Source organism: Peromyscus leucopus, chromosome 6, assembly GCF_004664715.2.
Source record: "Peromyscus leucopus breed LL Stock chromosome 6, UCI_PerLeu_2.1, whole genome shotgun sequence".
Taxonomy (NCBI): domain Eukaryota; kingdom Metazoa; phylum Chordata; class Mammalia; order Rodentia; family Cricetidae; genus Peromyscus; species Peromyscus leucopus.
The window spans coordinates 74,996,774-75,024,567 of NC_051068.1; the positions used below are offsets into that span (position 1 = coordinate 74,996,774).

A 27,794-nucleotide genomic window follows, 5' to 3' on the forward strand; every position below is an offset into this window, starting at 1 on the left:
ATTTGAGATGGGTTGTGGGGGGATGCGGAAGGGAGGGAGGAGTGGACATGACAAAAGAACATGACATTGTACGCATGTATGATATTCTCAAAAAATTTAAAATAGCAGATGAAATGAGGGCTATAGTTTAGACAAAAGGGAAGGTGGAGGCGACGGGGCTTTGTGGGGTCCCAGCAAGGGAAGGCTGTTGTCTCCTGACAAAGCACGCCCATTTTTATAAATTCTCGTCTCTCTTTAATTCTTTCCCATCTGCTCCGTTATATGACTTCTAATCAAAAGACGGAGTCTGTCAATCATCAGGACGGGAAAAAGCCCGCCCCGCAAGCTATCTGATTGAGAAACTTTGGGAGCAGGGTAAAGCCTGCTTGACATGCAGGCCAGCGCAATCCCTACTTTATCTTGTCATACGTTCTACCTAGCTTCTACACTGACTCGGTGACTGTCTAAACTATTTCCACCGGGATCACAGGGATCAGGGAGCTGGGGTAGACCAGACTGAATGTCTGGAACATTACATTTAATCTTTGCCTAAGTGGACCACTGAACTGGTTTAGAGTGTCTTGTAAAATGAGGCCGCCTGTTGTGTTTGCGCCACTGGACATTTAAATAATAGGGCATACAGACTTTCCTCCCAGAGTCAGGGCTTGAGGAAGGAGAGGAAGATGGAGCACTTAGTCGACAGGAAAAGGGAAGGAGGCCCCTCACTCTGGGATCTAATTTGCCTTTCTTATTGACTGATAATTTAAAAAAATCTTCAAGATAATTAATAAAGCCAAAATTGCCTACAGAGATAATGTATGTTTTCCTAAATACCTCTCAATCAAGACTGTTAAAAACAACAAGAACATTCTGCTGATGGGGAAATTGGGGTCCCCTCTTGGGGTTCTTAGCCTCATTAATAAAGAAGTTAAGAATGGACTCCAACAGAAGCGCAGCAACGATTTTATCGGAATTTAAAAGACTATCTCCAGGGCAGGCCAGCTGTAAGTCCCAGGAGCCGCCATCAGGAGTGTGGAGGAAGCAGAAAAGGGCCATGTTGTTGGAGATCCCAGGCCATGGGCTCTGTCACCTAGCAGGCAGGTAGTCACAGGGCAGGGAAGTAGGGCTTGGGGGGGTGGGGGAGGAAGTCCAAAGTCTCAGGAAAAGTATACTTAGCTTTGGCCAGCATCCAAGAGAAAGAGACAGAAAAACAAAAAGAGAGTTGCTGGATTCCCACTCAGATGGGCAGACCCAATGAACACCCTGCTGGCGACTTGAAGACACTGGGCTAGGAAGTGGGGGTGCGGGCATGGAAAAGCACAGATTCTCATGAGAGGAAGATTGATTCCACCTGTTTCTTTAACAGGGCTTAAGGTCACCCTAGTTTCCTAAGGGCAGCCCTTCCTCCTGAGGGGAGGTCCCCTGGCCAGGTGGTTAGCTCACCCAGCTAGAATGTTAGTTAGGTCTCCCCCGGGCCACAACTTTGCTACTCCAACACTTACTTAGGGCCATATGTTTATACCCTTGAGTTAGACCACATCAGCCCTCTTCTCTCATCCCTAAACCTAAAAAACAGTACATCTCACAAACCCTTTCATGATTCTGTTACAAAAGAAAATTCTTTAAGATAAAAATAAATAAATAAGTAGCCAGGCGGTGGTGGCACACACCTTTGATCCCAGCACTCGGGAGGTAGAGGCAGGTGGATCTCTATGAGTTCTAGGCCAGCCTGGTCTACAGAGCAAGTTCCAGGAAAGACTCCAAAGCTACACAGAGAAACCTTGCCTCAAAACAAAACAAAACAAACAAACAAACAAACAAAAAAACCAAAGCAAAAAGAAAAAAATAATTAAACCATCTCATGTGTTTCTACTTAACTTTTAAACTCCACTTAACTTTTAATCTCTGCTTCATCTTTTATTTTATTTTAAGGGATAGAGACTGTAGTTTGTAGGCTATGAGCTATATTTGTCAAATCTATCAGCCAAGAGACTGCAACTAATATGGGGGAAATGGACACATCTAACATCTCAGAATTTCATTGCTGAGCAAGCCTGAGCTGCCAGCTTCCTGGCCGCTACGCTCATGTCTGGAAATGCTGCATTTTATAACCCCTGGATCTGCCTAGAGAGACCCAAATTTTTGGCAGTCTTGCAAAATCACAAGAGTTTTAATTAAATTGCTTTCAACATAGCTTGACTTAATGAGTCGTAGGACAAAATGTTGAATTAACACAAAGAATTTCCTAATGGAGTGAAAACAAATAGGAGGTGGCTTCTCTGAGCTTTCTATAATTGGAATCACCAATCAGAAATGTCAGTTGAAGGCTCCCTGAAGAAATCTTTGTCTCTGAGTCAGCATACAAAAATCAAATGCTGAAAAAAAAAGAGTGGACTTCTCAAGTGCAAAATCGTTCAGGGTCAGACAGAGATGGATCGGGTTTTCCTCACTCGCTGAGAACTCATAATCTAGATGTGGAGGTGAGAAGTGGACACGTATAAGATGGCTATAAATTTCAGTCGAATGGAAGAGACCTAAATATAAACACTCAGTGGCTTAAGTAGGGTCGAGGGTCAGCGGATTGTTCACTGCAGGGTTTGGTGGGGACCCAGGGTGCTTCCTGAGCCTGTCCAGGAAGTAAGGGTAATTATGTTGGAATGGGTAGACAGTCCGGGTTTCGGGTGAAGAGACTGGTTCTTGTCCAGCTGACACAGAGATGCAAGACCGAGAGGTGCTCCAGCCTCAGTGGAGCGGGGCGGTGCACGAGGAAACTGCATGCCTTCAGGAATGGGCGGGTGGAGCTGGAGATGCCTCAGCATGGAGAACACCTGCTGCTCTCGCAGGGCACCTAAGCTCAGTTCCCAGCACTGGACACCTGCAGTCACCTGCACACAGACACGTGCATGCGCGTAACTACAAATACAGTACATCTTATTGTAAGAGAACGGCGTGGGTGAATTGAGGATTTGACGGAGAAGGGGGCTGAGAATAAACAGAAATTGTACTTCATCCCGTCGGAAGGGAGAGTAATACTTTTGTGGTTACACTTACAGAAAAGCCAAGGTTCTCTAGACTGCCTTACAGGGAGAAAATAATAATAAGAGAAATACGCCAAGACTACTGAAATCGTTCGGCTGAGACCAGAAAGCTCAAGCTGGCACTGTGGCAATAAAGATATTAAGAAAAGTGTAAGTGAGATGTGAGTTCAATAAATAAATCTGGAGGCTGGGCATGTAGCTCAGTAGGAGAGCACTTATCTAGTGAATGTGGGCCCCTGGATTCCATCCCTAGTACCATAAAATAAATAAACCCATCCGTGTTTTCTTCAGTTTGACACTGATATTTCAAATGTTTATTTATTTTGTTTATGTATTTGAGTGTGGTATGCCAGTGTGTGTATATGTGTGTTGGGGAGATGCTTACCAACGTAAGTGCATGTAGAGAGCAGAAGTCAACTTCCGGTGTCATTTTCTGTCGCTCCTTATTGTTTTGAGACAAGGTCTCTCACAGAACATGGTGCTCACTGTTTCAGTCGGACTGGCAAGCCATCAGTTTTCACGTTTCCACCACCCCAGCGCTGGGATTATGGGCATGTGCCATATGTGTAACTTTTGTGTGGGTGCTAGGGGGGTCTTAGTTTAGGTCTCCATGCTTCTGCAGCAAACACTTTACCCACAAAACTGTCTCCTCATTCCAATTTTTAATCATTCTCCAAACACTGCTCTGTTGCATATCAGAACCTCACAAGTGACCATTTAACAAAGATCTCAAGCAGCTGACATGTACATCCAGTTGTATATATGACCACCCTCATCATGACCTTATTCCCCAGTCTCCATTAGTCCTGAATCCTATTGGCCGCCTCTGCACATTTCTCAGTGAATTCACTTTACAGGGAACTGGTGTGAAAATGACCTTGGTTCTACTCACTGGTCTATGGTGAGTGGTAATGGTACATGGCACACCGCATGTGCAGAGCAAGAGGATGTTCTTGGCTTTAACAGCTACAAAGGGAGATGTTACAGCCAATTTCCCAGGAACCCCTGAAACCAAGGTGGTCTGTAGAAGGGGGTCAAGTTGAAGTGACTTGGCTGCTTCTTTAGCCAACGAAGATCCTAGGTTTCCAAAGGAAGGGAACATGACCTTGGTCAACGGGTGCTCTTTAAGGAAATCGTGCAGTGGAAGCTGTTAAGTGGATTCCATCGTTTCTGAGGAGGGATCCGAGCAGTTTGTCATAGTGCCAGAACAAACTTATTGAACCCCCCAGGGAGAACAGGTAGGGTGAGTGTTCATGATACCCAAGAGACAAAGCAAAGCAGAATCAGTTACACAAACCCTCATGTGCAAACTTCTCCATCTGCATATTCACCCCGTGTCTGCGAGCAAAGCCCTGTGCTGGGTGTGCTAAAGGCTGGGATGTCACACACAATGTGGTCAGGCTTCAGAAAGAGGGAACATTAGCACAGACACCCACCATGCTCCAAAGCAATGTCTTACAAGTTAATGTGCATCCTAAGTGGATGCTTATGGAGGGAAAAGAGGGTGCGAACCCCACCCCTGTTGTGGAATCTTCTTTTAAGGTGTGTTACTTTTGTTTATGTTGCATTTGTTTAACTCTGTGAAGCTGTGTTACTGTGCCTGTCTAAAACACCTGATGGTCTAATAAAGAGTTGAATGGCCAGTTGTGAGGCAGGAGAGAGAAATAGGCAGGGCTGGCAGGCAGAGAGGATAAATAGAAGGAGAAAACTGGGAGGAAAGAGATCGAGGAGACAGAGAAGGAGGAGGATTCTAGGGGCCAGCTACCCAGCTACACAGCCAGCCATGGAGTAAGAAACAAAGAAAGGTATACAGGAATAGAAAAGGAAAAGCCCAGAGGCAAAAGATAGATGGGATAGTTTAAAGTTAAGAAAAGCTGGCAAGAAACTAAGCCAAGCTAAGGTCAGGCATTCATAAATAATAAGCCTCCGTGTGTGAATTTATTTGGGAGCTGGGTGGCAGTCCCGCACAATAGAGCAAAAGACTAAAAACCTCTAACAACAACAATTTGCTCAAAAAAGAGCAAAACAAACAACAACATACCCCAGCTAGGGCAATGTGGGGGCAGGATTGAAAAAAATCATCGTGGCTTCTGTGGCCTGAACAAGGGCTAATGCTGAGCAAAGATGTGGAATCAAATAAATAAGTACAAAGCTCTTCACTAATGCAACCTTGCAGATGAAGAAACTGAGGCAGAGGACAGTGAAAAGGCATCTTCAAGGTCACACAACACACTGGTATTAGAGGGGAAACTTAACAATAAACACACAGCCTCTGTGTCCCTCCAGTGACCTTCTAAATCTATAGCCAGGGCTCCCTTGTCAAGCCTGTGGCCTCTTTCTTTAATTACTAGCAATAGGGCCACGGGCAATAGTCTTGTGGGGTCACAAGGCAGCTCTCCTCTAAGTGGAGCCACTGCCCAGAGGAATGACAGTGGCTGAATTAGTTTTGCAGTGTGTTTTCCTGGAGCTCATGAATGGCAAAGCCAGAAATAATCTATGGGCTTTATTGTTGGGGTAAGAGAATGATTTACAAGGCCCTGGCAGAGGTCACCAGCCTTGGCTCTGATGGGAAATAAGAAATTGCTCAAAGCCTGTAATTCCAGAGAGTGATAAACACAGTAGTCACCTGAAACCATGGTTTCAGCTTGAGGTTCCAACTCAGCTTTGTGTCTGCCCACCAGTTCATTAATGTGTTTGCTTAACTTAATCAACGTGGGGACCTGCTTCCTGATATGCTTCTAAAACAGTCTCCCCAATCCCCTCCTACAAAGGACTCTGGCATTTCTTAGGGACCAAGATCTCTTTGATTGTTCTGTGGTGACCTCATTTTAACTCAGGGTGTGCGGGATACCTTGTGACCAGAAAGGAGCAAGATGAGGACTGGGTGCCAACCACGGTGAGTGTGTGACCAACCGGAAATGAAACAATAGAAAGTGTGTTCTCAGGACTCCTGAAACTTGAAAACAGGTTAATGTTTATCACTTGTCCCAAACGGGATGACTTCTGAGCAGTGAAGAAAATACAGTTTTCCTCAAGAGCAATCCAGGTGGTCACAGATCCCTGGGTATGAACCGCTTGAGTCTTCTCGCTTGTTTTGTTTTGAGACAGTGTTTTGCTGCTCGGTCAAGGCTGGCCTCAAAGTCTTCATCCTCCTGCCTTCTGAGTGCTGGGACTATAAACATGTGCTACCACAAGAATCTTTTATTCCTAACTGTGGGGATGCAAATGTGTTAAGCTTGACTTACTCGTTCGAGCAGGAACCAAGATCATGTAGAGGAGGCTTTGTGGGTCCCTGTTATTCTGTCTGTGAAGGCCCTCCATAGTGCGGGTTTTGAAATGAAGACTTGGGTAGAATGACACTTTATAGAATTACATTCAGCTTTACTATCGTTACTATCGTTACTTACAGATGTCTCCAACAAGTGTTGGACCAGGCAGAAACAGTCACACATTGTGCAATAGGAAGCTGTAGTTTGCTCCAAAGTGATTGGATGGATTAGTCATTGCTCCAAAGTGATTGGATGGATTAGTCAGTTTTCCATCACTGTGACAAAACACTAAGGTAAACAGCTCAAAAGAGGAACGATGTAGCTGGATTCATGGTTTCAGTACGTGGTTGTAGCTGGACTCGTGGTTTCAGTATGTGATCATTGGTTCCTTTGTCCCTTGGCTGGGGGGAGGGAGCAAATCATTACAGCAGGGAGCACATGGCAGAACCAAACTCCTGACCTTGTAGAGGCTGGGAATGGGGACAGAGGGTATGTGGGGATGGGAGGGGAAAGACAGGGAGTCCAGGACCTCCTACCTTCAATGAGGTCCCATCATCTGAAGCTTACACTACCTCTCAATAACCCATGAATTTATAAATCTGTAAGTGGATTGACCTACTCAGGCAGTCAGACCTGAATGATTCAATCACCTCCCCAAAGTTCCACTTCTGAATACTTTGGGAAGCAAACTCTTTAACACAAGAGTTTGGGTGTAAATTTAAAATCCAAACTGTGGGGCTGGAGAGATGGTTCAGTGGTTAAGAGCATCTGCTGCTCTTTTAGAGGACCCAAGTTTAGTTCCCAGCCCCACATCTGGCAGCTCATAACCATCTGTATCTCACTTTCTTCTTCCTTCATGGGCACCCACACACACATGTGCACACACACACATGTGCACACACACACACATAACAATGATGGTGATGATAAATCTAAAACAATTCCAAACTGTAACATTAGATAATTAGTTTTTTAAAAAGTTGTTTTGCTAAGAAGTGATGACAAATTGTATTAGTTGGGGCTCTCCAAAGGAGCAGAACAGATAGAACAGATAGAATGGAAATATTTTAAAAGTCTTAGTCCAACAGTGGTCTTCACATGCCAGAGAGACTGAGAACCTGATAGCTGCGCTGACCATGAAACCAGATGCCTCACCAGTCGCACACTGATGCTGAAAGTCTGGAGAGTTCCTGGAGAACTTCTATACTTCAGTCCACGTTAGAGCCCAGAGACACTGGTTCCAATAACTACAGAGGGTCAGCAGTGGCAGCAACAGGTCGATGAGCGTGCCAGGAAGAGTGAAGAAGTCCAGAAAGAAGCCCAGTCTCTCGTGTTCCCTTCTCCCTGTCATTCACTTCTTTATGCCCAATGTTAGCCAAATTGTAGGGTTCAAAGGTTAACCAGGCCAGGAATTTACCCATTTTTCATGTGCTAGTTATCTGCTCCTTTTATTCTCCACATGGCTAGAAACACATTCAACTTAATCACTTCTTAAAATTCAGATTTAACCAAGATGGGTGTGGCGGGACTTACCTGTACTCTCAGCATCCAGGACAAGAGTAAGAAGGTAACAAGAGTTCAAGGCCAGCCTCAAAACATTGTGATTTTAAGAACATAATGGGCTGTGTGACTCCTCGTCTGTCCCCTGTGGCACAAAATTTAGATGTAACCAAGATCTATTGGGCTGAAGGGTAGCTCAATGATAGAAGGCTTATGTTGTATGTGTAAGGCCCTAGATTCAATCCCCAACACTGTGAAAGAAACAACCAGGGTGTGCCCTGATGGGGGCCACGTGATGATATGTGAGTCTACATGAGACACAGATTGACTCACGTCATCCTGCAAGCATCCATGTTCACCTGGCTGGGGGCATGAGACACATTTGCATGAATAGTATGCCGGTAAGAGACCGGAGAGGAAAAAATAGTGGTTAAAAATTATCTGTGACAGGCACCAGGAAAGAGCACAGAAGAAAGTCAGAGTGTCCAAGTATACCCAAGATTCTTATGACGCCACCATCCTGGAAAGAACGAGTCTGTGGCTCTACCATACATTTTTGATCCTACAGAAAGCTTCCAAGCAACCATTGTAGCCTCTTTTCTCCCCCACCATCCTCCCCTCATCACTCTTTCCTCCCCTCCGTCTCCTAGTTGGACGGCTTCTATTCTCCAGTCTAGCAGACTTTGGCTTTCTTGGTGTTTAAGCAATTTCTGCATTTCACTGAAGCCTCTGGCAGCAGCAATTGGGGAATACAGCAACAGCCGGAGGTGCTTGGCATGTAGCAACCCAACGATCCACTGAGCGCTGACTAGTCTATGCTGAGATTTCCTGCCTTTAAGGAAGGATCTTGCCAAACCCAAGGCTTGTTGGGAAGGTTAAATGAGATAAGTATGTGGGAATCTTTGACACAGTCGGTGGACTCGCTCAGTCATGGAAGTTTGTGAATCTGAGCTCATAAGGGTCTTTTCTGCTACTGTTGAGATACACCTGCCATTATCTATTTGGGCTGGGTAGATGTGTCCTTAGTCACCCATATGTAAGACTGTATACTGGAAAGTGGATATATTGCTAGTTGTGGAAGGCTGTCATCGAGTGCGGAACCCCATTTTTCCATTAGGACATAAGCTCTGAGATTGATTACATTGAGCTGATACTTCTGAATCCATCTAATTGCATCTATGGATGCCAGTCAGTTTTCCTCCCTAGTCTGGGTCCCATGATCCTTCAGGGCACCTACATTTTCAAGAACCTAGCATTGCTACTCAGGACTCTGAGTGATGGAGCTGTAAGGAAGACCCGAAGATTTACTGTGAGCTGAGAGTTTTCTATGCAGCAATTCTGAGCTTGCCTATTTACCTCACTTACAAAGATGAATAAAGCAATTCCTGTCCATAAAGAAGACAAGGAAATAAAATATACAGACACATTTTCCAAAAGATGGAAAATTATTCCAAGTACATGACAAGTGGAAGTCAGAGCAATAAGAGCAACGAGAATTTAGAAAAGGTTAATGCTAAGGGGCGTGGTCATGGATGTTTTCAAAGGTGAAGGTGGGCAGATTTTAGACTCTAAAGGATGGGAAATGTCTGGGCTATGAGAGAGAAGAAAAGTAGACCGTGTGCCAGGATTGTGAAGAAACCTAAAGACAGGAAAGAACCTCACGTGTGCCTAGAAGACAGTGAAAAACAGACATAAGCAAAGGCAAAAGCGTGTGTGTGTGTGTGTGTGTGTGTGTGTGTGTGTGTGTGTGTGTGTGTGTGCGCGCGCGTGTGGGCGGGCCTCTGCAGCTGGCATCACTGACTGACATCTTGGCTAGCTTTTCATAGCAGCACACATCAGCGTCCTTATCCTTCTACATGTATGCACAGCATTCTATGGCTTGGACGACTCCTGCTCACTCATCTATCTCCCCTTGGGGACTGTTTAAGTTGCTGACGGATTCTTGCTACTGGGAAGGACTGAAGGGAATCACTTTGGGCCTTCGGTCTGTTGGTTCATTTGTAGGAGAAACCTCTAGAATGACAATTACTGGACTAAACTACTTGTGTATTTCCAATTGTCACTGGTAGTACCAAATCGTCCTGTTGGTTACACTCCCATCTGTATCATAGAAGAGTGCCTGTCTCCCTATCCCATGGCCAGCACAGCCTGCTGGCCAGTCTGGAACATTAAAATGCCTGTAGCTTTACTTGGCATTAATCTTATGGCTGAAATTATGTTTTCACACCTTTTGAATGCTATTTGTGATTCCTTTCTAACAAAGAGTAAACTCGTATCCTACAGTCATTTTTCTCTGGGATTATCGGGAACTTTTATGTGAGAAACAGCCCTTCAGGGAAAGAGCTGTGAGACCTTCCCCCATTTACCGTTTGTCTTTTGATTCTCATTTGATTTATTGCATCAATGATATTTTTTTTTCCCTGTGTCACAAACCACCACAGAAAGCATTCACTTGAAACAATGGCCACTTGTTTGCTCACGATGGACTCGGCTGAGGCAATCCCTCCGTGTTCCACCAGGAGCCCTTGCCCGTTGCGGTCAGTGGAGAAGCCGGATGTAGTCAGCTACCTGGTAGTCCAGAAGCCTTCTCGGTGCTCGCAAGACAGTTAGAAAAAACTTTGAAAACAAGCAAAATACCAGCAAGTGAGTCAGTACCGGTGTCCCCGTAGTCTCTGCATCGTCGTGTCTGCTGCTGACCCAGTGGCCACAGGACGTGAAAGGTCTGCGGCTGGAGACTGGACGAGAAGACGACACAGGAGAGTAAGGAGAAGGGAATGTGAGGTCATCAGCCCACCCCCTAGAATCCAGCCCAAGTTCTTTTCCTTATTGATTCTCCTGAGATACTTTTTGTTTTTGTGTTATTTATCACTCTCTATGGTCTTGGGTTCTAGATTTTGAGCTGTATTTGGGAAGCCCTTCCCCGTTCTAAGATTACAAAGGTAATTATCAGTTTTGTTTAGTCCTGTTGTAGATTCATAAACTACACTTTAAACTTTGACTCACTTGGAATTCACCCTTGTGTTTGCTACACAGTTGCAGATTTATAATTTTTTTTTTCTTGCAGTCCTGGGAATCAAGTCCAGGGTTTCCTCAACAAGGCTTTACTACTGAGGTACAGCCACAGAACTACCTTTACTAATTAAAGCTTAGTTTTTCTCTATTTGAAAGGGTAGTAACATTAGCCAGGATTGGCAAAGCCAGGGCCAAAAACAAACAACTGTTAAATTTCAGTGGCTTTGGCACAAACAGTGTTTTCTATGCTCATGTTCCACACCTACCATGGGTGAGGACAAATTCCAGGCATCAGCTGTAACGCCAGGCTGAGGAGCCACCCCCACCTAAGAGAACAGTGAGTCTTGCACCCAGCAAGAGCAGTCAAACCCCAACAGTCTCTGACAGCTTCCTACTGGGAGCACATGTCCCGCTTACACACATTCCATTGGCTAGGAAGGCACAGGACCAATCCTGTCCATAGGTTGAGGAAGACTTCTCCTCCCTTGAGTGACAGCAACAGCTCCCGGCTCCCGGAAGTCTTTGTGTGGATGGGCAGCTTTGGGAAATACACATGCTGACCTGAGGCCACTGGGGACCTGGTCTCCCCCACGAAGTCCCATGGTTATGAATGTCAGAGCTATCTCAGCCTCTTATCCATCCTCTGGCCCCCACGTCTTAGATGCTGCTGAGAAAAGAGAATGGCCAAATAGACCGAGTCAAGGGCATGCAGGAAAGGAAGGAAAGAGGGCCTCAGCGGGGGGCTGTAGAGTTTACTGGCTGCCTTGGAACTGACTCTGTAGACCAGGCTGGCCTCGAACTCACAGAGATCCGCCTGCCTCTGCCTCCCAAGTGCTGGGATTAAAGGGGTGCGCCACCACCCTCCGGCCAAGGGGCTGTAAAGTTTTGTTCCAGCGTTTTGAGCTGTCACCTTGGGCTGTCATAACCAAATACCACATTCCGGGCAATTAAACAACATTCGTTTCTCAGAGTTTGAGGGCTGGAAGTCCAAGACTGAGGTGCCATCATGGTCGAGGTCAGATGGGGGACTATTCTGGGATAGAGACTGCTGACCTTTTGTGGTTTCTTCAAATGGCAGAAGGAGGGAGCAAGAGCGATCCCTGAGGTTCCTTCTAGCAGGGCATTAATCTGACCCTAACTCATCTCCCCAAACACCCCCCAATGCCCTGCAGGTTCAGCTTTCGGCGTATGGGGAGGGTGCTGGGGGTGTGTAGCTCAGTGCTGAACACTTCCAGAGCATACAAGTTTCTGGGTTCAACTCTCAGCTCTGCAAAGGGCTAACACAAAAAGATTTCATTTCAGCATGAGAGTTACGAGGACCAAAAAGATTTCAGCACCCACCAAAAGGATATATTGGAGCCTTGACACCCCCTCCCTCCTCAGGAGCCCAAAATGCGACCTTCTTTGGAAAGAGTCTCCTTACAGAAGTAACTGTGTTACAGTGAGGTCATCTGGATGGGTTATACGCACAGGTGACAAGGGAGACATCCAGGTACATGTGCCCAGAAGACAATGTGAAAGGAGGTATGGGGAAGACCACCTATAGGACAAGGACAGACTCTCGTCCCACATCCCTCAGAACGAACAAACCTGCCGGTACCTTCGCACTTCAGACCCTGCACCCATAGATGTTACTCCCTCGGCCTGCCTCTTTGTTGCTGACTACCTCCACGGACCACAACAGCCACCTCCAACTACGGGGGGAGAGAAGCCTACTGGCTGTTTTCACTGGCACCATCCCCACTCCGAGGAAAAGGGAACCGTGGCCAGTTAGCCATGTCTCCTAAGACATGGCAGGGTGGCACTGAACTTGGAGTCAGCTGACCAGAGATTTCACCCAGTCTCCAATGTACTTCGTCTTAGTGAGTATTGCAAGGATTACATGAAACTGTGAACCGCTAAGCCTGTATGTAGGTGGGCTTCCAGGAGCCTATGTCTGGGGGCTTGGGCTGAAAGGGAAGACAGAGAGAAGGCATGGCCTCAGACACTCTTCTCCTCAGATGAAGTGATAGCTCCTTAAGTTTTTCAGGACTGTGGCTTGAAGCCAGGGCCTTGCACGTGCTGCGTGAGTGCTTTATCACTGGACTGTATTTCAGTCCGACTCCTGAATATTGACTAAATATCAGCAACCCTTGCTGAACCCTTGGAGGCTTGCGGTGATAAAATTACAAGGTCTGTTCTTGCTAGTTCTGCTGAGCATTACGATCTTCCCTCTAAATATGCTTGACAATAATCGGTGGTGTGTTTCAAAATAGTTAGTAGAGATAATCTTGAATCTTCCTCAACACAAGGCAAGGACGTATGACTGAGATGATAGAATGCCAGTGACTCTGATCTGACCAGTTAAACTGCACACATGTGTTAAATGTCACTCTGTCCTCCATAAAAATAGGTATAATTAATTACTATGTATCAACTACAAATAAAACTGCATTTAAAAAGCTGACTCTGTTGGCAGAGGTACAGGTGAGCTGGCCCTGAGGGTAGGAGAGTGGGATAGCTGGCCACACCCCCTGTCTGCCACGTGGTGGTGATGGCGAGGGAAAGGTGTCCTCCCCCTACCTTGACCCTGCCACCTGTGGTGGGTGATGGAGCTGGCCCTCCCCCTTTCCGGCTGCAGCACTCGGGAAAGTGGACCCTGCACCTCGCCTGGGCAGCACAGTAGAGCTGACCCTGGTGGCGGAGGTGTGGGTGAGCCAGCCCGGATGTTGTGAGCATGGGAGAGCTGTCCCCATTACTCATCTGTCATGGGGCAGCATGGGTGAGGGAGAAACCCCCACCCCCACCCCCATTCCCCTGTCCATCAAGCCTGAGGCAGGCAGAAGAACGGGCCCTGAGGTCATAAGAGAGAGAGACCAATGATTCTTTGCGATGGAAACCTGCATGTAAAGATGTATAGATAAAGGGCTTTACTGAGTGACTCACTGCAGCGTCCAGGACGAGATTTCCCCTTCATCCTGCTTTCCCCTTTTTTTCTCTCAAATTTTATTTTGTTTTATATTGGGGGAGGGGAGGGAGATGGGCGGGAGTGGGAGGCATGAAGTGAAAGGCACAAAGAATAAATAAAAAGAAAGTTAATAAAAGGGGGGGAGACGACAAAAAATACATTTAAAAAAAAAATCTCCTCTAGTAAACTATCTTAAAAAAACAAAGCTTCGTGATGTAGTAGTTACTTCTCTGCTGCTGTGATAAAAACATCCTGACCAAGGCAATCTACAGAAGAAAGAGTTCACTGGGGCTTTCGGTTCCAGAGCTCTAAGAGTCCTTGGTGGTGAGGAGGGACCGCAGCAGGAGCAGGAAGCTGAGAGCTGCCATCTTTAAATGCTGGCAGCTCGGCAGAGAAAGCAAACCGGAAGGGGTGTGCCTCTGTAATCTTCGTCCAGCAGGGCTGCGCTCCCTGAGCCTCCCCAAACAAGCAGAGAACCTACTGTGCAAACACCCCAGCCTGCGGGGAACATTTCTCCTTCAAACCACCACACCTAGCTAACCACAGGGGCTATTTTTAGAGCTGGTCTTGAATGATACCAGTACATAGAAGAGCGCCTGAAATCTTTCTGAAAAGGTCTGTCTGGCTCTGGCTTCAGACAGCTGAGGGTCCTGGTATGGTTCATGTATTGAGAGTGAGTCCCCCTGAAGGTTTGCGTGTTGAAAGCTTGCTCATGTCCAACTTCACCGAGGGCTTAAACCAGAGGTGAGTTCAGAGAGTGGACTCTCTGCTAGCCGCGAAGGCTTGGCTGGAGGAAGTCCGTCACTAGGCTTGTCTAGGGAGGGTCTATCATGCCTCGGCATCCCTGTCTTACAGTCTTTCTCTTTCCTGGCTGCCATGAGGTTAGCCACTCTGGGCCAGCACATCTGAATGCCATGATATTGCACTTGCCTCAGGGTGGAAGCAGAGGACACAGCTGATCTTAGAGTCATGAAGACATGAGCCAAGGTAGAGCCTTCCTATTTGACATGGTTCTTCTTGGCTGTTTGTCAGAAAGACAAAACCTAACTAACATGGCGCCTCTGTATTGCTTTCCTGCATCCAGATTCAATAACATTTTTTTTTCTTTTTTTAAAACTCTGCGGCATACATAAGCATGGTTGTATATGGGCACACATGCATAACATTGTATTCGCATGCTTCCAGTTAGAAGCAGTTTTTCCATTTTTTTTTTTTTGCTGCAGATGTTATGGTTGACTTAGTGTGTCCCAACAACCCAGGAAGTAGCTCCAGAAAACTTCAGAGAGAAATGTGGAACAGAGTAAGGTAAAGAACAGCGTGTCTTTACCTACTGCTTATGTAACAAACCACCCCCAAATGCAGTACCTCGAGACCACAGCCCTTTATTTGTTCACCATTATGTAATCCGGGCTGAGCTGGTTGATTCTTCTCACCCAAGGTTATCTGTGTGGCTGAAATCAGCTGCCTGGTCAGGTGAGGCTGTATTTCCAGGGGTCTCAGCTGGAATGGCTGATCACATTTCCCCCTTTTCACGTGGCAACAGAAGAGTGCTTGATGGCCAGACAGGACACCCCACCTGTGTCTGTCTGTCTGTCTGCCCATGTTACAGAAGCTGAGCATCAGTGCGTGCCTGGATTGCTCAAAGGCACCAGTATAGGAAAGCATGTTCCTAAGGGCCCTTGGTGGGTGAATCCCCAACAGTTTTTCTGAGAAATTTTAGGCAATGTCCTAAGACTACGAAAGGTAAGGTTTATAGATAAGCTGGAAGTTTGATTTTAGAATTCAGGTTCAGGAACTTTGAAATCTGTGTTACTTTTGTTAGTATGATCCCATGTGTACACATAAGCAAATAAGACCTAGGGAAACTCAAACCGGTTGGCTTTGAACAGCTCTCTCGTCTCTAGGGCTTACTTAGTCTCTTCTGATTGTAAAACTCCTCACCAAGGTTATTTGTGGTAAGGGTCGTGTGAGCTCAGGGTCTTCTGTGAGAACGGTAGGAGCCTCACACAGGTGTGGATGCCCTTCCTGCCATGGCCAGGATCCGCTGTTTCAGGAGACATTAAGCCTGGTGCACAGGAAGACGTATGATACTCAGTGAGACGTCTGAGGCCCAGCTCTGTAAATCACCTTAAAAATTCATGAGAGGACTTTTTTTTTTCATTCCATATGCATTAAATTTGTCTCTGTCACTTTCTCCCCCTAAGATCAATAAAAAGGAAACTGATTTTATTTCAAAAAACCAATTATTTCTGCTTTCGCTTTTGTGCTCAAGCCTAAATGGCTCCTTCTTCCCCACGCAGCATGTTTCCTCCTGCCTCTAATGGTGTCAATCCAACTCAGCAGACAGCTCCGGGACGTGCTTGATGGATCACAGCCCAAGCTGCTCCCTGTTCCCCATCCATCAAGCGTCACCAAGTCCTTTTTATGTCCGGGTGGGTGCTAGGACCTGGTGACAAAGAAAAGGATGGTTTTTTTATCCTCCAGGAGCTCACAGACCAGCGACAAGACAGATGTAGAAACAGGAAACAGGGCCACGCTTGTGCACTTTGAAAGGAACAGATGTGTTTATTCAGCAAATATTTAATGATCGCTTGTTCTGTGCATGCCTCGAGTTAGTGTGAAATACAAAGAGGGTTAAGAGACCTCTTCTGTTTTTATGGTGTGACTGGTCGAGGAGAGAGACAAGTCAACAGTCACAATTCAGACAGAACCTCGGGAGTCAGCACCAGTGTCGCGTGGGAGCAGAGAGAACAGAACCTGCCAGGTAGAAGTGGTTGGGGAAGATTTCCCACAGTTTCGTATAAGCCAAGAAAAAGGCAGGGGGATATTCCAGGGGAAGAGATAGAGCCAGGTTGAGTGGCCTGGCAAAGTAGGACACGAGAGAGAAAGCAGTGCAGCATGCCTGGTCCACAGAGTGAGAAGGGGGCCGGGAGAGGAAATCTGGAGAGCTGGGCAGAGGCCAGAGCCCAGGAGGAAGAAGATAGTTTCATTGGATCCGCGTTTTAGAAAGATCATTGCAGAAGTGGATCAAATGCCCCCTAGGGGCTGCCTCGGGGAATAATGACACTTGTAAACTAAGTTTTTGTTTAATTCATGTTTATTTTCTTTCATATGTGTATGTGTACCTGAGTGTATGTATATGCACATGTGTGTGCACGAACCCACAGACACTAGAGGAGGTCATTGGAACTGAAGTCACAGATGGTTGCAAGCCACCTCTCAAATAGCTCTGCAGAGGAAGACTGCAAAGATTTGAGACCCCAAGCCGAGGCGAGGGGGTGGGCTTCAGGAGACATGGAGCCTGTCAGCACATCATTCCCAGACTGAACGCCCAGCCTGCCGCACTTCGTTCTGACCACCGTACCAAAGCCATCAAAGCGGAAGAGTCAGGAGATGGGTGGACGCAGGGATTTATGGAGCAAGGGAAGAGGGAGGAAAACGTGACGCTCAAGTTCCTGACTTGTGCAGCCCCATGCTGAGCCTCAAAGGATGATACCACCCAAATACGGTGTTTGGAGACACAGGAAGCATTTGGTCTAGAGGAAAAGCTTGCTTCTGTCCACGCGTGGCTGAGTGGAAACTCTGGAATTCCCCATCTCTGTTAAGAGAGCGCAGCCTTCCACCCTACGGTGAAGCCCCGGCAAGTCAGTAAGACTGAAAGGATAATCTCTCTCCTTGTGCACATTCAAATTCCACAGAGGCCTCTTGGAAACCTTCTAATAAGCACCCGTGAGCCTCTGAAACTGTCCTTCGAGCCAACAGGGCACCATGGTTTTTAATAATGTCAAGTGGAGGAGTGTATCACTCCTGCGACTCTCCCTGGGCATGCATGCCTTTCTCCTTCTGGATGTGAACCAGTTGTGTGACTTTTCTTTTTAATCTTCGTCAGCTTATTCCCTTGGCCTTGGCAATAGCACACAGGGCTGCTGTGTTCCGAGAGGTGTAACAAAGCAGATTGGCGAGGCTGCAGACATAGATGAACCTGTCTGCTTGTGGTGTCTCTGAGGGAGAGCACAGTGGAGATGAGCAGCTGGCTGTGTGGGGTTGGAGCTCAAGGGGCATGAGCCCAGGATGTGCTATCGGGGATTCCAGATGCAGGGCAGCTGAAGCCGAGCAGTGGTGGAGGCCACTCTAGGGACATCGTGCTGTGTGAAGAGTGGGCAGAGAACTTAATCCCAGAGAAGTCCATTGCTTACGAGAGAGTGAAAGAAAATGACGGGGATTAGCAGAGAGTCGTGGAGAACAGTGTCATGTCCCTCAAATGCCGAAGAGCGATCAAAGCTTCTGTCATTCTGTCTGTCTCTCTGTGTCCACACACACACACACACACACACACACACACACACACACACACACACACACACGCATGCAAATTTCTTCATTGTGTTTACTGTTCCAGTTTCACAGCCAGAGCTGGAGTGATATCAGTTTGCTTCTCCAGAAATGGCAGAATCTGCCCCCTGGTGACATGCTCTCTCAGAGGGCTGTCTACTGGGCTGTCCTGCTTTCTTCCAGGGCCTTCCTTAGACCTTCCCTTGGAGACAGCCTGTGGCTGCTAAAGGAGTGTTGGAGGCGGAGCCACTCTTTTTAGGGCTCTGTGCCTCAGTCAGAATGTATATATAGATCTAGGGAAGCTATGGCCTCCAGTGACTTCAACGTCCCAGTCCCTACAAGTCCCATCTTCACGGGCACTTTGTAGAGTCCAGGGCATTGCTCTTAGCTTTTTTTAGGGAGAGGGAAGGCACGTGAACCTTCTCCTAAACCCACTTAGCCTGGAAGAGATGCATTAGACAAAGGCGGAGTGCTCATCTTGAAACTCTCCAGGAAATTGACCTGCCTGTCCTCGACCTCAGCGATCAGTTCCCAGGGAAACAGTCTCTCTTCTGAAGTCATCTCCTCTTGCCACTCAGTCCTTCCTCCTCAGCTCTACTCCTTGGTGATTCCAAAAGCCCCTGGTCCAATCTGGAATGACCACAGAAGGCCTGAGGCACCTCTCCTCCTCTCCTATAAAGTCACTTTGCCATCAAGGACATTCCCCTTCCAAGAGTAGAGGAGACAATATGTAGGAAGCAAGCTTTCTTCCTTTGGAAGCATCCTAGGCTGTAATCCCAGTGCTCAGGAGCTAAGGCAGGAGGATTAACAGAAGCATGAGCCAGCCTGGGCTACATAGAGAGCTTAGTGAGTTTCAAGCCAGTCAGCCAGGACTAGTGTGAGATTCATCTCAGAGACAGGAGAGACACAGAGACAGAGACAGAGAGACTGATCTGCCTTGCAGTTAAAATCGGAATGCTAATCCATTCGCTTTGAACAGTTTTCCCTGCAATGTATCCTCAACATCTCTGGCTCCACAAAACCGCAACAAGAAATGGGGGTTTGGGGTGGGGGGTGGGGCGGCAAGGAGGTCCCTTTCACTTTCACTGAAAGAAAACCAGCAGAGATTTGCTCATAGGCTGGACTTCGTCCGAGATCTTCAGTAACATAATAGGGTTCTTGTCTCTTCAGCTAGCCTCTCCGTGGTGGCCCAGCATGAGTCAGATGTGCGAGAATGACTCTATGGCATGGAGGGGGGGGGGGGAGATGACGACCCAGCCTACTGTCAGAGGTCAGCACCAGCCAGGATCAGATGCAGCAGAGAGAGACTCTATGGGGTGACCCAGCCTATGTCAGATGCAGCAGAGAGAGACTCTATGGGGTGACCCAGCCTATGTCTGAGGTCAGCACCGGCAGGAATGGGCACTTCTATACCCCTGCAGTGTCCCAGACTCCTCTGACAGACTGTGAGCTTGCATCCCCCTTAGCTAGCTCTCCCTGATGCAGTTGGAAGCTAAAGCACCCTCCCCCTGCCCTCTGAGGTCGGGGCTGGGAAACTTCTCCTCATCCTCTCACAGGTTGGGGCCTGGAAGGCATCGCTGGGCCTTGGCTCCGCGGAGCTGTTTCCTCATACCTGAGCTGTCCACAGCTGCATACACCCCTCCCGGCCTGCATTATTTAAAGCCGGCCCACAGGTGCTCCTTGTGAGTCACAACACACAGGAGGGCAGCGGCAGGCAGCTCCACTCACCAGCCCACTCTGCCCTCACCATGGCTTCCTTGGGGCAGATCATCTTCTGGAGGTAACGTGCATGCTCATGCTCTCTCTCTCTCTCTCTCTCTCTCTCTCTCTCTCTCTCTCTCTCTCTCTCCCTCCCTCCCTCGTTCTCCCCCCTCCCTCCAGATTAAGAACAGGGATGGGGTCTTTGGGAGATACTGAGAACTTCTGGGCTGTGCTACAGGCCACACTTGCACCCTTATCTGATCCGGCATTGGGTCAGGAAGAGGTTAGTCAAATTCAACAGTGCACACACAGCCTCTTGGGCACCTGCTCAGACTCAGGGAAGGTTCTGGTTGGTGATATATGGTGGAAGGTTTTATCATCCCTACCAGGGCAGTTGTGGGCTGAAAACTATGTGTACCACACTTGGGACCTCACGGAGATGTTTGGGCACACTAAAACCCAGTGGCATGGGGCTGCATAGAATGGATGGAGATCAGGGACTGGGGGTGGCTTTAACACAGGACACCCTCTATGCAGCCCTCAGGGGGAAGCAGGCAAATGTTCTTCGACTCTCCTGTGGTATAATTTCTCTGTACTACCGAGCAACTCACACCAGTGCCCTACCCCAGACCTGGCAGGAAATGGGGTCCCTTGCTTTCCCAGGAGAGCCTGGAGAGGAGACCCTGGTGTTCATTGCGGCCTAACCCCCTCCAGAAATGGAAACGAGATACAGTAAAAAGAAGCAAGCTCCTCTGCCACCTTTTGCTCCTCAGCTCTGTTCCAGTTGCCTTTCTCCTCAGGGCATCATTTACCTTTCTGACTGGAAAGAGATGGAAAATGAATGCTTTTGTTTCCCCTGAAATAGGTGGTGATTCGACGTCAGTCCCAACTCATTACAGTTTTTAAGATGATATGTTTGCTGGTTCTAGGGGTTGTTTGAAGGACCAATCCTCCCATTTTTATGTGTCTCTTCCAGATTTAAAAAAAAAAAAAAGGAAAGGAAAGAAGGCGAGGTAGAAAGGAAAACGATTAACAATGAGAAGTCTATAAAAAGACCAAGTGAACATCACTTCCCACAGACAGCCTAGAAAATTCTTTTCCCTGAAGCAGAATTCCCCCTCACTCAGGTTCAGCAAGAGGGGGGACAGAGCTCCACAGGATCAACAGAGGGGGTCTGGGAAGCACCCCTTCCTCACAGTGCTGGGCCAGGGCCCTGGAGAAGTAACAGGTGGCCATCACCTCCATCCAGCATCCCAGCCTGCGAATGTCGTCAGAAAGTGCCTGTGTCAGGGGCTAGCCTCCTGCAAGCACCTTTTCTCCTGCCTTCTACCCACTGCCTTCCCGTGGTATCTGAAGTCTCACTACCCCTTGTGAAGGTTCAGTCACCTCAGAGAAATCAGTCATTTGTTCGCAGCCCTGGAGCTGTATGTATAAGGGGCGGGGCAGCTTTGAACCCACTCACCCTGCAAAGCCTATGAGATGCTCACTCCTGCTCCCACCATTGCCTTCCTCCTCCATCACCCAAGCTTAGGTCCCCAGAATGGGAAACAAGAAACAAGTGTCTCTGTTGTTCCAAGGACCGGCGTGTGGGCTTTCTAATAATACATTACAACCAGCCTGGCTGGTTTTGCTGGTGGACCAGCCAGAGGTGGGTGTTGAAAATGTGGGTCCTCCACCCTTTAAGGTTTAGAGACCCATTAGGGTCAACAGAGGCTCCTCTTGTTGGCCCTGGTTGCCTTGTTCACTATTTAAATGTTGCATTGCAAAAACAGAGACAAACCATGAGGGGGACAGCCTGGGAAGGGAGCACTGGACATCTCAGTAGAAAGAGGGACCAGAAGCTTTCCTCTAGATACAAAAAGAACCCACTGGGGGAAACCCAGCATCTTCCCTCAGTGCCAACCAGTCCCCTCCCTTTCTCCATACTCCCCTTTATAGTTCCTCTCATTAACAACAGTTCCACGGCATAGCTCATGGGAGGGTCTACCATCTTCTGCAGACCAAGCAGATTGCTCCCTTAATAGAGAGTTCAATCGCTTCAAACCTCTCTCTCAGAATGTATGCTTGCCAGGGGTAAAATGCCCTGGCACATGAGGAGCTGTGTGATCCAGACTCCCCTACCATCATGGCGGTCCATGACACCAGCATTCACTCACGAAACTTTTGTCAAGTGCTGCTTGGAGTCCAAGGGTGGAGAAGTTAGACTCCCTTCTCTGAAGGTGTTGTGTTCTAGTGAACAATGTATCAGGGTATCTATTCTCTGTGGGGTGTTGCATTAGACCCTGGGACAAAGACACCAAGATGCTGACAAGTGTATAGTCTAACAATAGTCAAAGACTCCCAAAGATGTCATGCCTATGTTATGGGATGAGAGGCTCAGGATGCCAATGGGAGTCCTTTCTTGCTCAATGCCTTGGGGAGGGTTGCCTCAGCCAGATGTCTGGGCTCCTTCTTTAAAAATGAGTTAGTAGGGACCAAGTTAAAAAGGAACGAGAAAGTCACTTTCCGGGGAAGGAGGAGGACAAACTAAAACCTATGATCCAACACAGGAAGCTGCTGGCCACTGTCATACCATGACAACGTGAATTCTGAGAAGCACTGAGAAATGGGGCAGGGAGGTGGCACCAGGTCACATGAGGCCTGATTTAGCAGACTGAGAGCTAGGGATGGGTTATTGGTAGCGATTGGCCCTCAAAGATTCTCAAGCAGAGGAATCTGAATGTTCACCCTAGGTAGCCAGAAGTCTGGAGGCAATGAGAGCAGATGGGAGGCAGTTGCTGTCAGAATGATAGGGGCGAGGAAGAGAGAAAGATACTAGAACCCGGGGGAAGGGAAATAGATTCGAGAAGCATGGGGAAGAGGTGAAGGGCAGATCCCGGAATGAGGTCCCTGGCCCTGGATGGGGCAGAGTGAGGTGAAGGAAGGGGGTGTTATAGAGGAGTTCCTTAAGTTTGGTGCATAATGAGTTTGAGATTCCTCTGGGACCATCAGGTGAAGATGTTAAGGAAAGCAGAAAGTGTGAGGAAGAAACTAGCATGGGTCATGGATTGGGATTAAATGGTCAGCAGCTCTCAGGCAGAGAATGGTTACATGGGCGTGTCTCCTAAGGAAAGCTCATAGGAGGACAAAGGGCCAGGGACAGAGAGGTGAAAAACACTGACATTTAGGGGTAGGCAGAGAAGGGAAGTGAGGAAAGACTGACTGTCCAGAGAGGTAGAGAGATCAGACCTGAGAAATCACAACTACCAGCAGAGTAGATTTCCACGGACCACCAAACCCTGGGGCTCCATGAAACCCCTCTCTCTGAAATTCAAGAAGATTATAGGACTGATAAAGACCTCCAAAGAAGAAAAGTACTGGACAGAAAAAGGGTGGGTGTCTCTCTATCGCATGAGGTGGCTAAAATAGATGATGGAAACTTGAGCAAAGGAGACTCACGGGAGCTTTGTTCTGAGTCCTGGTCTCCCATGTCCCCCCACAAATGCGAGCTGGATAATCAGACACAATGCCTGCCGCGCTGTCTACCCTTGTCTGGTTAGAGAGAGCTCAGCCTTGATGAGGTTAACACTTCAAACCCCACAGAGACGACAAAAGATGAGTCCAACTTTTATCTCTTGGAGCCTATTAAACTGAAGGCTCCAGGGTCATCGGCTCCCATGAGTACTTGTGTATCATCTGAACACGCGCTTGTCCACACCTCTGCCCACTGTGGTGACTCTCACTTTTTCACCAGCAGATCCTATGCCGCTCCAGCTTTGAAGTCCCTTTCAGCTTTTTCTAGGTATCTTAATTGCCTCTTTTATGTTCCCAGCCAGACGTGCTTATGAATATAACATTCCTGGTGCTTTTACTTCCCTCACTAAGGATCTGACATGATCATTTTTGTCAGGGAGAAGGGAATAGCTATCACTCTAGATACATATCTGAGCTCTGGCTTTAGACTGCCTGGACTGATATCATTGTGAATGCTTACCCTCCATAAGCCTCAGTTTCCCTACCTGTAAAATGGGGCTGGTGACAGTAAATAACTGCTTGGGTTGTGTGAATGACATGTAATAATTATGTACCTGACACATCCTAATGTTTTACAGATATCAGCCATTACTATATTTATTTTATGCAAGTTCCTCTATAATGTTCATTATGTGGCTGGCTGGCCATGAGATCCTATCTTCAACTCTGGCCATTGGTGTTTCTGTCCTTAGCAAACAGATGCTGTAGTGATGGCATTGAGGATTTTTAAATAGCTAAGCATGTGTGTGTGTGTGTGTGTGTGTGTGTGTGTGTGTGTGTGTGTATACATGCATATGCACACACATGATCATGTAGAGACCAAAGGACATTGGCTGTTTTCCTCTATTATTTTTGATCTTTGTTTTTACACTTGATCTTAGCCAAAAGTCTGAGAGATGATATCACTTGTTATCAATGATTAGAAGTGGGGTACCTGTTTGTCAGCTTGACACATATGAGAGTCGTCCAGAAAGAGGGAATCTCAGTTGTGGGATTGCCTTTATCAGATGGCCTCTCAGCGAGTCTATGGGACATTTTCTTGATTAATGATTATGTGGGAGGTCCCAGCCCACTATGGGCAGTGCCACTCCTGAACAAATGTCCTGAATTGTATAAGAAAGCAAGCTGAGCAAGCCATGAAGAGCATGCCAGTGAGCAATGTTCCTCTGTGGTTCTGCTTTTCAGTTCCTGCCTCTAGGTGCTGCCCTGCCTTCCTTTTGAGACAGACTGTAAGCTGTAGTATGTAATCCCACTACCCTCTGCCAAGTTGGTTTTGGTCAAGTGTTTATCACAGCAATAGACAGCAAGCTAGGTCAGTCTCTTACTGAGCCCAAGGATCATTTTTTCCTGCTAGACTGGCTGGTCAGCGAGCTCCTGGGAGTTCTGCCAGCCTCTGTCCCCCAATTCTGGAATTATGGGTGCACCTGGCAGTGCCTTATTTTTACATGGGAACTGGAGGTTTGAACTCAGGTCCTCTTGTTTTCATAGCACTGAGCCATCCCCCACTCCCCAAGATAGTCCATCTCAACCACACTCTACCCACAGAGTTTTTTTGAGGGAAAAAAACAAAAGTCAAGTGGATCACACCTGTCTGTGGGTATGAGACTGCCATTTCTCAAATCCTCACCTGAGAAAACCTGTGTCTGACTGCAGCGTTGAGCATCCAGACGCTGTGGCCAGGGGCTTCCAGGTGAGCTTGGGAGGCCCTACTGTGTGCACAGCTCAGCATCTACATCTTTGATGATACCTTGTTGATGACAAGTGTCAACCCACCCTGCAGCCAGGGAGGCTGTTTCCCAGGCTCGAAGGATATTTCAAAGATGTGATATATGGGGACAAGTAGGGGACTCTATCTAGGTGTCTGAGCTCAAGTAGTGCAAATTATTTTTATTAATAAAGCAAGCAAAACATGAGGTGATGTTTACAGTTAGCTTAAGCAAAGCCAAGTACAGTGAGGGAATATGCATGGTTTTATATATCTTATTATCTTTGGTCATGTGAAAAGAACCAAGAATATTTTTCCCAGGACTGTCTTTTCCACAGAGATAATGTAGACATGTTGGGGCATTTTCTTTTAAATGTCCTTGTTTTTAAGTGTATTTACATATATGTAACTTAAAAAAAAAAAAAAAAAAAAAAAGAAGGCTGCCTTGTGGGAAGAACTTCATACACTCTGGCCCATCCAAGATTTACAGTAAGTTCATAGCTTTCTTACACAAGTTTCCACAACAAAAGCAACACCCACCAGAACACAGTTAGAGCTATGGGCCAATGACCCATAATGGTCACGTAGCTCAACTGCATCACACTTCTAATTGTCTCCATTTTATGGCTGCAGATACTGAGGCACGATTATTGCCTCTCTGCCAACCCATGCTGGGAACCCACATGGTCCTAGCTTGTGCTGTCTACTGAGTTATAAAGATAGTCCTCCTTCTAACCAACTTGCTTCATCTCCTGCCACTCAAGCAGAACCCAACTCAATACTGACTGCCACTGCAGAAGACTCCCTGGCTGGCTGATGGGGAGTTAGGCTGAAGCCCCAGATTGGGGTCTCCATTATTTCAGTAGTTGCTCTATAGATGGTGTCTTAGTTAGGGTTTCTACTGCTGTGAAGAAACACCATATGACCATGGCAACTCTTATAAAGAAAAACATTTAACTGGGGTGGCTCACTTACAGTTCAGAGGTTCAGTCCACTATCCTCATGGTGGGACATGGCAGCGTGCAGGCAGACATGGTGCTGGAGAAGTAGGTGAGAGTCCTACATCTTGCAGGCAACAGGAAGTGGACTGAGATACTGGGTGATATCCTGAGCATAGGAAACCTGAAATCCTGCCCCCACAGTGACACACTTCCTCCAACAAGGCCGCACCCACGCCAACACAGTCACATCTCCTAATAGTGCCACTCCCTACAAGATTATGGGGGCAATTACATTCAAATTACCACAGATGGTAAACATAGCAACAAAGAAGCATATTCTCACAGCACTTGAACTTTGCGTCTGTATACCCCTCAGACAACTAAAATGAAGTATGTGGCTTCTCCGAAGTCATGCAATTAAGGAATCACAGAAAAGGACATTTTCAGGGTCCTGTGACACTAGTTGCCTCAGACAAAAGCTGTGCTGCCCTAAGAAGATTGTTTTACTCAAGCATCAGGGGTCTTCAGATCTGAGCATCCAAAGCTTCATTCATATTTACCCCTAATGGAGAAATACTGGAGTTAGTTCGACCAGTTCCTTTCTCCATTTACTTGCTGTGTGACCTAAGTAAGCTATTTAATCTCTTTGTTCTTATTCCTCATCAGTAAATTGGGTGTCAATAGCTCCCTGGCCTTTAGGGTTGACGTGAGACCTAACTGAACTGGTAAAGGACAGACTTCTGCATCCTGTAGAATTGGCACTCAATGGGTCCCTGCTCTTGATGAATGGTTCCTTCCCTATGTTTTCTGGAGAAACACAGTGATTTGGAGGGAGATAGGGTCAGGATCATTCCAAGAAGAACCTTTGTGTCTAGAATGTTCTAGGTTTCATCAAATCAGAGATGTCTTCTTCTTAGGCCTTGCTCTGTGAGATGTAGGAGAACTCTCTGTCCCCAGAGATGTTGAACTGGGTGGACTGGAAGCCACATACCTTCCCATAGTCACCCCAATATTCCAAGTGTGGCCCGCATCAGCAGCACCTGGGAGCTGTTACAAGAGAACATTCTTAGCCCCTCCAGACATACCGAACTGGAGTGGGCCCAGTGATCCGCACTCAAAAGTCCCCTGGGTGCCTCTGATACCCACTCAGGCTCACAGAGCCATACAAAGCAGTTTCACTCAAGTCTGTGATGCCCCAGCAAAAGGGCAAAGGTTTAATCCAGATGGACATAAACTTCACCTGAGATCAGTTATGCCATATTCCTCTTTAAAAAATGTTTAGAAGAGCAATGGATGGGTCTTGATAAAAAAAAAAAAAATGAAAGCAAAGGCATGGATTTCTATAGGTAAGAAGTCCGCATTCTGTTTGCCTTTATATTTACCTTTCAAAATCCCAAGGTTAGCATATGTCAAGATTTATGATAGCATCCTTTCTGGCTCGTTTCTGCTAGTTCCAGCAAGACAGTAACAGGAGAGAAGTTTCCTTTCTTTTTCTGTAGATTTAAAATGAAAAATTTCATGGAATAAAAGCCAAAGAAGACTTGAGAAACAGCGTTAGTAACATCTGGGGGCATCGAATGGTACCTTTTATCTAGCTATTCCGATTCTTTGTGTTTTCTTCGCACTCCTGCTCCCAGAATGGCTGTTCCACACATCTCATCTCTTGTCTCTCTTCAGTCCTCTGACAAAGCCATGCCTTCTCATTACCTTGGTCTCACATGATTGTCTGACTTCATCCTTCACGGAGAAAATGGAAATGACCAGACAGGTACTCCTTTACCTCCTCATTTTCCAGCTGCCACATTCATAGGTGTCCTTTCTCTGACCTCAGACTAGATATCTTGGTGCAGATTTGCC

General features: G+C 47.0%; 1 protein-coding gene across 1 annotated transcript in view; it reads left to right on the forward strand.

Annotated features, from left to right (window-relative positions):
- Positions 1-19,596: 19,596 nt before the first annotated feature.
- Vtcn1 (V-set domain containing T cell activation inhibitor 1) overlaps positions 19,597-27,794 on the forward strand; it is a 68,170-nt gene continuing 59,972 nt past the window's right edge. Inside the window, 1 exon segment of the mRNA XM_028877292.2 lies at positions 19,597-19,857. Coding sequence (XP_028733125.1) covers positions 19,826-19,857 — 32 coding nt within the window. The 5' untranslated portion in view covers positions 19,597-19,825.